The sequence below is a fragment of the Nerophis ophidion genome, linkage group LG01, assembly GCF_033978795.1.
Source record: "Nerophis ophidion isolate RoL-2023_Sa linkage group LG01, RoL_Noph_v1.0, whole genome shotgun sequence".
Taxonomy (NCBI): Eukaryota; Metazoa; Chordata; class Actinopteri; order Syngnathiformes; family Syngnathidae; genus Nerophis; species Nerophis ophidion.
Window position 1 is genome coordinate 31,829,895 of NC_084611.1, and position 12,509 is coordinate 31,842,403.

The 12,509-nt window shown below is 41.0% G+C and overlaps 1 protein-coding gene across 3 annotated transcripts in view; it reads left to right on the forward strand.

The window, feature by feature from the left end:
- The window catches only part of pde4d (phosphodiesterase 4D, cAMP-specific), a 494,959-nt gene that overhangs the window by 186,294 nt on the left and 296,156 nt on the right, over positions 1-12,509 (forward strand). Inside the window, exon 1 of one of the 3 annotated variants that reach the window (XM_061900783.1) lies at positions 9,094-9,495. The exons of the other annotated variants lie outside the window; for them this stretch is intronic. Coding sequence (XP_061756767.1) covers positions 9,233-9,495 — 263 coding nt within the window. The 5' untranslated portion in view covers positions 9,094-9,232. Of the gene's footprint in view, positions 1-9,093; positions 9,496-12,509 lie in introns of those variants that run through there. 3 annotated transcript variants of the gene reach the window in all.

The following is a 12,509-nucleotide window of genomic DNA, read 5'->3' on the forward strand; positions in this document are numbered from 1 at the left end:
GGCATACCACTAGATCAGGGGTCGGCAACCCAAAATGTTGAAAGAGCCACATTGGACCAAAAATAAAAAATCTGTCTGGAGCTGGAAAAAAGGTAAAGTCTTATATAAGTGTTGTAATGAAGGCCTACTATCAAAGGCTGACGCAAATCTTTGTTGACAGAAATGTTGTATTTTTATTTTTATTCTACTCATTTTCGCAACATTGGAAAACATTAGTAAAATGGAGGCTTCTCAAATGATGAGATAATTCCTGGAAATGACTGTCTTAGAATTGCCAAAGGTATAGATGTGTGTGTCCAAGTTAAAGGAAACGGCAGGCTGTCTTCTTCTCATGGATTTATTACAAACTTTGCAAGCTGGGTAATGTTTGCTGTGGTCTGGAACAACATGACACACAACTATCAAAAATGCAGCCAATATTACATACAGATAATGTGTCATGAGGCATGCAAATATAAATTGAATACACAGAGGACATAAGTAAAGGAAATTAAATGACAAACTACAAACGAGGTATTATGTACATACAGGTAGCCGAAATAGCATGTTAGCATCGATTAGCTTGCTTTCATGCAGTGACCAAATATACCTTATTAGCACTCCAAAAAGTCAATAGTATCAATAAAACTCACCTTTGTGCATTCATGCACAGAATAAAATGTTTGGTGGACAAAATGAGACAAATCAATCAATGTTTATTTATAAAGCCCTAAAACACAAGTGTCTCAAAGGGCTACACAAGCCACAACGACATCCTCGGTTCAGAGCCCACAAAGAAGGAGTGGCATAAAACATGTCTTTCTGTAGCGGCATCGGAGAAAGTTGTACATGTAAAGAAACTACGATGAGTTCAAGGATCGCTGAAATTAGTAGGACAAAATGGTGCGTGCCAAAAACTCTCATCAGTGAGGCATGTTTAATATAAACTCTGGGGTTTCTAATAAAGAGGAAGGTTTGTGTCATGTTTGTTCTACAGAAAATATATTAAAACTATTTTTTTTTTTTCCTTCATCTTTTTCCATTTTCACACATCTCTAAAATAGGTCCAGGGAGCCACTAGGGCGGCGCTAAAGAACTGTGGGTTGTTGACCTCCGCACTGGATGGAGACGCTTTGAGAATCACTGTTATATAGCACCAAATTAGGTGATGTGGGGTTGCCATGGCAATAGCCAGGATGCTTTTAATACATCTTAAAAGCAGGGTTTTTTGGTTGTGCATGTGTGTTTTCTTCTAATCACTCCCTACACACACACACACACACACCCTCTCTTTTGTTCCCGCAGACTTTTTTTTTTTTTGACGAATCCATCTTTGTTGCCCCTGGTAACCGTGGGGCGACGCACGTGGTTGCCGGGGCGGGGCTGAGTAAAATGTTTTGCGAAAGAAAAAGGTCAGAAGCAAAGGAGCAGAAGCGGCAGGAAGAGATGGAGGAGAGTGAGGCAGAATGATGGCTGAGACGGCAGAATGCAAGCTGTCACTGCTGAATGTGTCACCGCTTGCGCTTCATCAGCATTCCATGATGTAATATAGCGTTACATGTATTCTAATTCTCTGTACAACCCTTGGACTGGAATGATTGACAAACAAGTGCTTAGTTATGCAGCTGATTTTTTTTATGTATTCATTTATTTTTTTTTAATAATCTAAAATAAGATTACTAAGCCTGGACTTTTTTTTTTTTTTGTGGGATTCATGGCTAACAATAGTACCAAGGAGAAGCCAGAAAATTAAATCTGACAAAAAACCGACACACAAAAAAATAATAATAATAATTCACCCTCTACTGAAGTAAGTACCAAATAGTTATTTTGGCCCTTATAAGCGTCCAATGAAATTGCCCCATTTTCACTCACGGCCACTAGGAGGGGTTGTAACTGGGGGGATTGTTTAGTTTAGTCTTTATTTGAAGGGACAATGCACAGAAACATTAAGCTCAAAGACAGATATGTTCTGTACCAGATTATAGCTAAATAGCTCATTTCCATTTGCAGTCTCTGGCTACCTAAATTAAAGGGATACAAAAATCATGCAATAAAATTATTACAATGAAATCATACTATAGCATGTAATCGAATTAAGAAAAGTCATAAAATGCCCTTTCATGGACACATACTTAATATACAATACAACCACATCTCATTTACATCATCACACAAAGACAATACATGCTCTTGTTCACATCTGTCATCATTCGTAAAAACAACCATGATTTTAACACACACACACACCTCACAATTTACAACAAAAAAGCTGTCGTGGATAAATATAATACACATTAAGTTGATGTGTCAAACATAGTGCCCACCTTAGTGACCGTGTGAGCAGCTTTGATTGCTCCAAAGGCGACAGACTACTGCATAATAAAGCTACAACACAATTAAAACTTGATTTTATTGAGGCGCGCTTGTTTTTGTGCGTCACAGGTGAGTTTCTTCACATTCAACCAAACAGTTGACTTTGCAATGTATATTATCTGTATCGGTATTTAAATCCGCTCCCACCCATTTTTAGACGAACAAATATTTTAACATATAAAACCTGTACCAGACTATAAGATTTATACCAGCACAAAATAGTTTGTAAATGTACCTTAATTAGAGATGTCCGATAATGGCTTTTTTGCCGATATTCCGATATTGTCCAACTCATAATTGCCGATACCGATATCAACCGATACCGATTTATACAGTCGTGAAATGAACACATTGTTATGCCGAATTTTGTTGTGATGCCCCGCTGGATGCATTAAACAATGTAACAAGGTTTTCCAACATAAATCAACTTAAGTGCTGGAACAAAATGCCAACATGGCACTGCCATATTTATTATTGAAGTCACAAAGTGCTTTTTTTTTTTTAACTTGCCTCAAAACAGCAGCTTTTAATTTGGGACACGCTCTCCCTGAGAGATGATTTCAGAATGTCAAAAATAAAATCTTTGACCTTAGCATTTGTCAAATCCTTGTTACGGCCCTCTGTTCCTTTTGTTGCAGTTACGTATTTACAGTACAGGCCAAAAGTTTGGACACACCTTCTCATTTCAATGTGTTTTCTTTATTTTCAAGACTATTTACATTGTAGATTGTCACTGAAGGCATCAAATCTATGACACCTGTGAAGTGAAAGCCCTTCCGGGTGACTACCTCTTGAAGCTCATCAAGAGAATGCCAAGAGTGTCCAAAAAAGTAATCAGAGCAAAGGGTGGCTATTTTGAAGAAACTGGAATATAAAACATGTGTGACAGACTTCTCATGCCGTCGTGCAGGTTCCAAGGACCGTCAAGGAAGGACATATCGGCGGCACGTTTAGACTTCTTTATTTTTCTATTTTTCAGCTGCTTCGTCTGCCGCTCGCTCTACCGCTTGCCTCTCTGCTTCGGGCGTCGTTGCCTCTCTCGTGCTCTCAGTCTTTCTCTCTCCGCGTCAGCTTACCTCTGCCTCCTTCTCGTCTCTCCGCCTCCCTCTCTGACGTTCACGGCTGTCACCCTTTCATACAGTGTGAGAGGATTACTTAATTGTCCCCAAGTGCACGATCCACGCACCTGATCTTCATTGCGGCGTCGCTCGCTCGCCGTCCACGCCTCCTCGCTCGCCGTCCACGCCTCCTCGCCGCCATCTTGGACTGGGCTACGGTGTGCCCTGCCTCGCTGCCGGACTGCCGGCTACGCCTCTCCACAACATGTTATCAGTTATTTCAACTTTGTTAGGTACATAACTCCACGTGTGTTCTTTTATAGCTTTGATGCCTTCAGTGACAATCTACAATGTAAATAGTCATGGAAATAAAGAAAAAGCATCGAATGAGGAGAAGGTGTGTCTAAACTTTTGGCCTGTACAGATTTTTTTCAAGTTTGGTCCTGGACCCATTGATTGATTGATTGATTGATTGATACTTTTATTAGTAGATTGCACAGTACAGTACATATTCCGTACAATTGACCACTAAATGGTAACACCCGAATAAGTTTTTCAACTTGTTTAAGTCGGGGTCCACGTTAATCAATTCATGGTAAGAATTGATTAACCCAGAAGTGTCTCAGTCATAAAAACAGTAAAAAGTAATCATGTATTTTATTTTTTGTCAACGCTTAAATCTCTAGATAGACCTCACATCTTTCTGTCTATAATTTTATTTTGTTTGTTTGAAGCAAGTTTTTGTTGAAGAAAACCTAGTTTTTATGGAAAAAAAACAAAGATATGCGAAATTTTGTTAAGTACGTAACTCCACATGTGTCCATTCATAGTTTTGATGCCTTCAGTGACAATCTACAATGTAAATAGTCATGAAAATGAGAATTGAATGAGAAGGTGTGTCTAAACTTTTGGAATGTATTGTATTTTTTCATGTTTTGATATTGGAAAAGTGGAGCCTTACTTTACGTTCCAGTGTTTTCTACCAGGCATACTTGACATGGACAATTGCAACATTACCCAGTGGCAGTTTTGTCAGAGTCCACTTTGAGTGCTGCTTGAGTGTTCGTTTCCTCGCCAAGTGTTTGAGCCGATGCTTAGTCTGCAACCGGATGCGCGAATCAATTTTGGATAGTTAAAGTTAAAGTACCACTGATAGTCACACACACACACTAAGTGTGGTGAAATTACCCTCTGTATTTGACCCTTGTTCCAACCCCTGGGAGGTGAGGGGAGCAGTGAGCAGCAGCGGTGGCTGCGCTCGGGAATCATTTTGGTGATTTATATGATAGTTCACTACCTCTAAAGGGGACTGAATTCGGTATTCATCCCTAAATCAGTTTGGAATTGTGCACGCACCTGGTGGCTGTCATATGATAGATAGATAGATAGATAGATAGATAGATAGTGCTTTATTGATCCCTTCAGGAGAGTCCCTTCAGGAAAATTTAACTTGCGGAGTATGCAAGTCATGACGTTTGTACGATAGCAATCAATCAATCAATCAATGATTATTTATATAGTCCTAAATCACAAGCGTCTCAAAGGGCTGCACAAGCCACCACAACATCCTCGATTCAGAGGCCACATCAGGGCAAGGAAAAACTCACAACCCAGTGGGACGTCAATGTGAATGACTATGAAAAACCTTGGAGACACACCTGTCTCTCTAGGGGAGACCGGATGCAGAGGACATTGATTGGGTCTGACATAATATTGTGAAAGTCCAGTCCATAGTGGATCTAACATAATAGTGTGAGAGTCCAGTCCATAGTGGATCTAACATATTAGTGTGAGAGTCGAGTCCATAGTGGATCTAACATAATAGTGACAGTCCAGTCCTTAGTGGATCTAACATAATAGTGAGAGTCCAGTCCATAGTGGATCTAACATAATAGTGAGAGTCCAGTCCATAGTGGATCTAACATGATAGTGTGAGAGTCCAGTCCATAGTGGATCTAACATAAGTGTGAGAGTCCAGTCCATAGTGGATCTAACATAATAGTGAGAGTCCAGTCCTTAGTGGATCTAACATAATAGTGAGAGTCCAGTCCTTAGTGGATCCAACATAATAGTGAAAGTCCAATCCATAGTGGATCTAACATAATAGTGAGAGTCCAGTCCATAGTGGATCCAACATAATAGTGAGAGTCCAGTCATAGTGGATCTAACATAATAGTGAGAGTCCAGTCCATAGTGGATCAAAAGTATATAGTGTGAGAGTCCAGTCCATAGTGGATCTAAAATAACAGTGAGAGTCCAGTCCATAGTGGATCTAACATAATAGTGAGAGTCCAGTCCATAGTGGATTGAACATAATAGTGAGAGTCCAGTCCATAGTGGATCCAACATAATAGTGAGAGTCCAGTCCATAGTGGATCAAAAGTATATAGTGTGAGAGTCCAGTCCATAGTGGATCTAAAATAACAGTGAGAGTCCAGTCCATAGTGGATCTAACATAATAGTGAGAGTCCAGTCCATAGCGGATCTAACATAATAGTGAGAGTCCAGTCCTTAGTGGATCTAACATAATAGTGAGAGTCCAGTCCTTAGTGGATCCAACATAATAGTGAGAGTCCAATCCATAGTGGATCTAACATAATAGTGAGAGTCCAGTCCATAGTGGATCTGACATAATAGTGAGAGTCCAATCCATAGTGGATCTAACATAATAGTGAGAGTCCAGTCCATAGTGGATCTGACATAATAGTGAGAGTCCAATCCATAGTGGATCTAACATAATAGTGAGAGTCCAGTCCATAGTGGATCTAACATAATAGTGAGAGTCCAATCCATAGTGGATCTAACATAATAGTGAGAGTCCAGTCATAGTGGATCTAACATAATAGTGAAAGTCCAGTCCATAGTGGATCTAACATAATAGTGAGAGTCCAGTCATAGTGGATCTAACATAATAGTGAGAGGCCAGTCCATAGTGGATCAAAAGTATATAGTGTGAGAGTCCAGTCCATAGTGGATCTAACATATTAGTGTGAGAGTCGAGTCCATAGTGGATCTAACATAATAGTGAGAGTCCAGTCCTTAGTGGATCTAACATAATAGTGAGAGTCCAGTCCATAGTGGATCTAACATAATAGTGAGAGTCCAGTCCATAGTGGATCTAACATGATAGTGTGAGAGTCTAGTCCATAGTGGATCTAACATAATAGTGAGAGTCCAGTCCTTAGTGGATCTAACATAATAGTGAGAGTCCAGTCCTTAGTGGATCCAACATAATAGTGAAAGTCCAATCCATAGTGGATCTAACATAATAGTGAGAGTCCAGTCCATAATGGATCTAACATAATAGTGAGAGTCCAATCCATAGTGGATCTAACATAATAGTGAGAGTCCAGTCATAGTGGATCTAACATAATAGTGAGAGTCCAGTCCATAGTTGATCAAAAGTATATAGTGTGAGAGTCCAGTCCATAGTGGATCCAAAATAACAGTGAGAGTCCAGTCCATAGTGGATCTAACATAATAGTGAGAGTCCAGTCCATAGTGGATCAAACATAATAGTGAGAGTCCAGTCCATAGTGGATCCAACATAATAGTGAGAGTCCAGTCCATAGTGGATCAAAAGTATATAGTGTGAGAGTCCAGTCCATAGTGGATCTAAAATAACAGTGAGAGTCCAGTCCATAGTGGATCCAACATAATAGTGAGAGTCCAGTCCATAGTGGATCTAAAATAACAGTGAGAGTCCAGTCCATAGTGGATCTAACATAATAGTGAGAGTCCAGTCCATAGCGGATCTAACATAATAGTGAGAGTCCAGTCCTTAGTGGATCTAACATAATAGTGAGAGTCCAGTCCATAGTGGATCCGACATAATAGTGAGAGTCCAATCCATAGTGGATCTAACATAATAGTGAGAGTCCAGTCATAGTGGATCTAACATAATAGTGAGAGTCCAGTCCATAGTGGATCAAAAGTATATAGTGTGAGAGTCCAGTCCATAGTGGATCTAAAATTACAGTGAGAGTCGAGTCCATAGTGGATCCAACATAATAGTGAGAGTCCAGTCCATAGCGGATCAAACATAATAGTGAGAGTCCCGTCCATAGTGGATCTAACTTAAAAGTGAAAGTCCAGTCCATAGTGGATCTAACATAATAGTGAAAGTCCAATCCATAGTGGATCTAACATAATAGTGAGAGTCCAGTCATAGTGGATCTAACATAATAGTGAGAGTCCAGTCCATAGTGGATCAAAAGTATATAGTGTGAGAGTGCAGTCCATAGTGGATCTAAAATGACAGTGAGAGTCCAGTCCATAGTGGATCTAACATAATAGTGAGAGTCCAATCCATAGTGGATCTAACATAATAGTGACAGTCCAGTCATAGTGGATCTAACACAATAGTGAGAGTCCAATCCATAGTGGATCTAACATAATAGTGAGAGTCCAGTCATAGTGGATCTAACATAATAGTGAGAGTCCAGTCCATAGTGGATCTAACATAATAGTGAGAGTCCAGTCATAGTGGATCTAACATAATAGTGAGAGGCCAGTCCATAGTGGATCAAAAGTATATAGTGTGAGAGTCCAGTCCATAGTGGATCTAAAATAACAGTGAGAGTCCAGTCCATAGTGGATCTAACATAATAGTGAGAGTCCAGTCCATAGCGGATCAAACATAATAGTGAGAGTCCCGTCCATAGTGGATCTAACATGATAGTGAGATTCCAGTCCATAGTGAATCTAACATAATAGTGTGAGAGTCCAGTCCATAGTGGATCTAACATAATAGTGTTAGAGTCCAGTCCATAGTGGATCTAAAATAACAGTGAGAGTCCAGTGCATAGTGGATCTAACATAATAGTGAGAGTCCAGTCCATAGTGGATCCAACATAATAGTTAGAGTCCAGTCCATAGTGGATCAAATATAATAGTGAGAGTCCAGTCCATAGTGGATCTAACATGATAGTGAGAGTCCCGTCCAGAGTGGGGCCAGCAGGAGACCATCCCAAGTGGAGACAGGTCAGCAGCGCAGCGATGCCCCTAACCGATGCACAGGCGAGCGGTCCACTCCCCCCTCCACAAGGGAGAGGGGGATTGACGGAGGGTAACTAATGTCTGCTTATAGAACTGCAGTGAAATGCTCGTCACTCCTCTCTCTCTCTCTCTCTCACACACACACACACACACACACACAAGATTCCAGCATTTCTTTCTCTTCCTTCTTTTTTAAATTTTTTTATTAATTTTTTTAGCCTTTATTAAACACACACACCGGCTGTGTGCGGCTTCCAAAGGATCAGTCAGTGGCAAACCGGCTGCAGTCGTGCTTGTCGGCGGGAGGGTGCGTGGAGGAAGAGGATGGATGAATCTCTCGGATCGGATGGTGCAGAATTCCCAAGAAGCCACGCCGGGTCTGTGCGCTGGTCCAGTTGGCTTTCACCATAAACAATGCCGGGCTCTTTCCAGGGCACGCATTGATTCACTTGCTCTCCTGCCAGCTTGACATTCACTGGACAGAACCCCCCCCCCCCCCCCCCACACCTTTTTTTTTTTTTTTTTGCTTGCTTCCCGCCTTCTCCTGCTCCATCGTTCCCTCATCTTCTTGTGTGCTCTCACACACAGCCAGCAGACATCCAGGGTGCTGGTGCAGACGGTGGCTGCAGCCCTTATTTGACGAGGACAAGCAGGGATTTTTCATTTTTCTTTTATTGGTTGAATTTGCCATCCAGAGGAATTTTGGCACATTTCGTGAAGGAAAAAAAAGCGGACTAACTGCACCAAGGGAATTTATTCTTTGTAGTCCTGTTCTGTTGGACCGCTACTGGTGGTGGTAGTGCTGGTGCCTGGGAGGAGGCATGGCCCAGCAGGCAGCCATGGGGGTGACGCACCAGGACACCCTGGCCGTGCCCCCCATGCCGAAGCATTCGGGCCTGAACGAGGACCTAGTGAAGATCCTGCGGGAGAACCTGCTGCACCCGGAAAGGCCCCGCGGACACCGGCGCTCGCCCTCCTCCATCTCCCCTCGCTTGTCCCCCCGCAACTCGCCGCGGTTGCTTCGCCGCATGCTGCTCAACAACAACAACCACAAGCAGAGGCGCTTCACTGTTGCACACACATGGTGAGGACCCACCATCTGTGTGTGTTTGTGTGTGTGTGTGTGTGTGTGTGCACCTGCTGGAAAACTTTTAGTGCATTTATGGTATTAATAGTGTGCTAAATCTTCCTGTATTTAGATTTTAATTAGGGGTGTTATGGTACGCAATAATAATTATTTCTCTGTTTTAAAGGCCTACTGAAATGAGATTTTCTTATTCAAACGGGGATAGCAGGTCCATTCTATGTGTCATACTTGGTTATTTCACGATATTGCCATATTTTTGCTGAAAGGATTTAGAGAACATCGACGATAAAGTTTGCAACTTTTGGTCGCTAATAAAAAAGCCTTGCCTCTACCGGAAGTAGCAGACAATGTGCGCCTGACGTCACGGGTTGTAGGGCTCCTCACGTCCTCATATTGTTTATAATCATAGCCTCCAGCAGCGAGAGCAATTCCGACCAAGATAGCGACAATTTCCCCATAAATTTGAGCCAGGATGAAAGATTTGTGGATGAGGAAAATTAGAGTGAGGCACCAAAAAAAAAAAAAAAAAAGTGACTCCAGTGTGAGCGGTTCAAATGTAAATAGACACATTTACTAAGATAATTCTGGAAAATCCATTATCTGCTTATTCTTTTAATAGTGTTTTAGTGAGATTATAAAGTCATACCTGAAAGTCGGATGGCTGCGGTGAACGCCAGTGTCTCAGAGAGGAGCCAAGATCACAGATGCCTTTTTGACAGCTACAGGAGGAGATCCCATAATCCACTGAAGTCTCCGGTAAGAGACGACTTAATATCACAATTTTCCCATCCAAAAACTTGCTTGTTGACGTAGAAAAAAAACGTTCGCTTGACCGCTCTGTGTTAAAGCTTCACAACAAGGAAACACCGGCTGTGTCTCTGTGCTAAAGGGAGCTGCAATCCACCGCTTTCCACCAACAGCATTCTAATTTATAGTCTTCATTATTAATTGAACAAATTGCAAAAGATTCAGCAACACAGACGTCCAAATTACTGTGTAATTATGCGATGAAAAGAGACTACTTTTAGCCGTGTGTGGTGCTGGGCTAATATGTCGGCTACAACCCGAGACGTCATTCCGCGACGTTTTCAACAAGAAATTCCACGGGAAATTTAAAATTGTAATTTACTGAACAAAACCAGCCGTATTGGCATGTGTTGCAGTGTTAATATTTCGTCATTGATATATAAACTATCAGACTGCGTGGTCGGTAGTAGTGGGTTTCAGTAGGCCTTTAAAGTCATTTTAGAAACAAAATTGGACACATAAAATTGCTTGGCTTATGCGTAAAGTAGGGCTTCTCAAACTGTAGTACGTGTACCTATATTAATACGCCAGAGCATTAGTTGATTAAAGTACAGTGTTTTATTTTACTATATTTAAACACAGTGTTACCGTTCAAATTGTGCGTAATGTTACAGTGGCCAAAAAGTAGTATCCCAGTAGGCAGAAGACATTGGCACAACGTTGATTATATATACACCGTATTTTCCAGACTGTAAGGCGCACTTAAAATTAGAGAAGTCCGATTATGGCTTTGTTGGCGATATTCCGATATTGTCCAGCTCTTAATTACCAATTCCGATATCAACCGATACCGAGGACAAACATGACACAAACTTTCCCAATTGTTTATAGTAAACATGCGTCACTGATGAGAGTATTTGGCAAGCACTGTTTTGTCCTACTAATTTCAGCGATCATTGAACTCATCATAGTTTGTTTTCATCTACAACTTTCTCCGATGTTGCCACAGAAAGTCTTGGATTGAACCTAATGTAAAGTAAGACCCATGATGCATTGTAGAGATGTCGATAATGGCTTTTTTGCCGATATTCCGATATTGTCCAACTCTTAATTACAAATTCCGATTTCAACCGATAACGATATATACGGTCGTGTAATTAACAAATTATTATGCTTAATTTTGTTGTGATGCCCCGCTGGATGCGTTAAACAATGTAACAAGGTTTTCCAAAATAAATCAACTCAAGTTAAGGGGAAAAAAATGCCAACGTGGCACTGCCATATTTATTATTGAAGTCACAAATTGCATACATTTTTTTGACATGCCTCAAAACAGCAGCTTGGAATTTGGGACATCCTCTCCCTGAGAGAGCATGAGGAGGTTAGTGGGAGGGGGGGGGGGGCTTAGGGGGGTAGCTGGGGTGTTGATTGTAGCATCCCGGAAGAGTTAGTGCTGCAAAGGCTCCGGATATTTGTTCTGTTGTGTTTATGTTGTGTTACGGTTCGGATGTTCTCACGAAATGTGTTTGTCATTCTTGTTTGGTGTGGGTTCACAGTGTGGCGCATATTTGTAACACTGTTAAAGTTGTTTCTACGGCCACCCTCAGTGTGACCTGTATGGCTGTTGACCAAGTATGCTTGGCATTCACTTGTGTGTGTGAAATGCCGTAAATATTATGTGATTGGGCCGGCACGCAAAGGCAGTGCCTTTAAGGTTTATTGGTGCTCTGTACTTCTCCCTACATCCATGTTTTGATCATTTTGAAACCAATAATTTTCAATATTACATTTTAAATCATTTATCGGCCGATAATATCGGCAGTCCGATTATCGGCAGTCAGATATTATCTGACATCTCTAACCTTAATTGAAACAGAAGTCAACATCGTGGACCTTCTAGTTGCGTAAGCTGGCTCTTCAATCAGCTAAACAGACTCAAAAACTCCATGGTGACTTTTTGGTGAATTTACGAAACTGAAACAATGCAAACAGAATGCCATTGTAAGTTAATAATACTAACACCGATATGTTAATGTGTTTGCATACTCGCTAATGCTAACGACTCTGTATTACTTCCCTACGTCCGTTTACACAGCGGCGCTTTAAAAAGACATCAATTTTACTTTTTATAAAATTAATACGAATAATTTTGAAACCGATACCGATGATTTCCGACATTACATTTTAAAGCATTTATCGGCCGATATTATCGGACATATGTGAAGTGAAGTGAAGTGAATTATTTTTTATATAGCGCTTTTCTC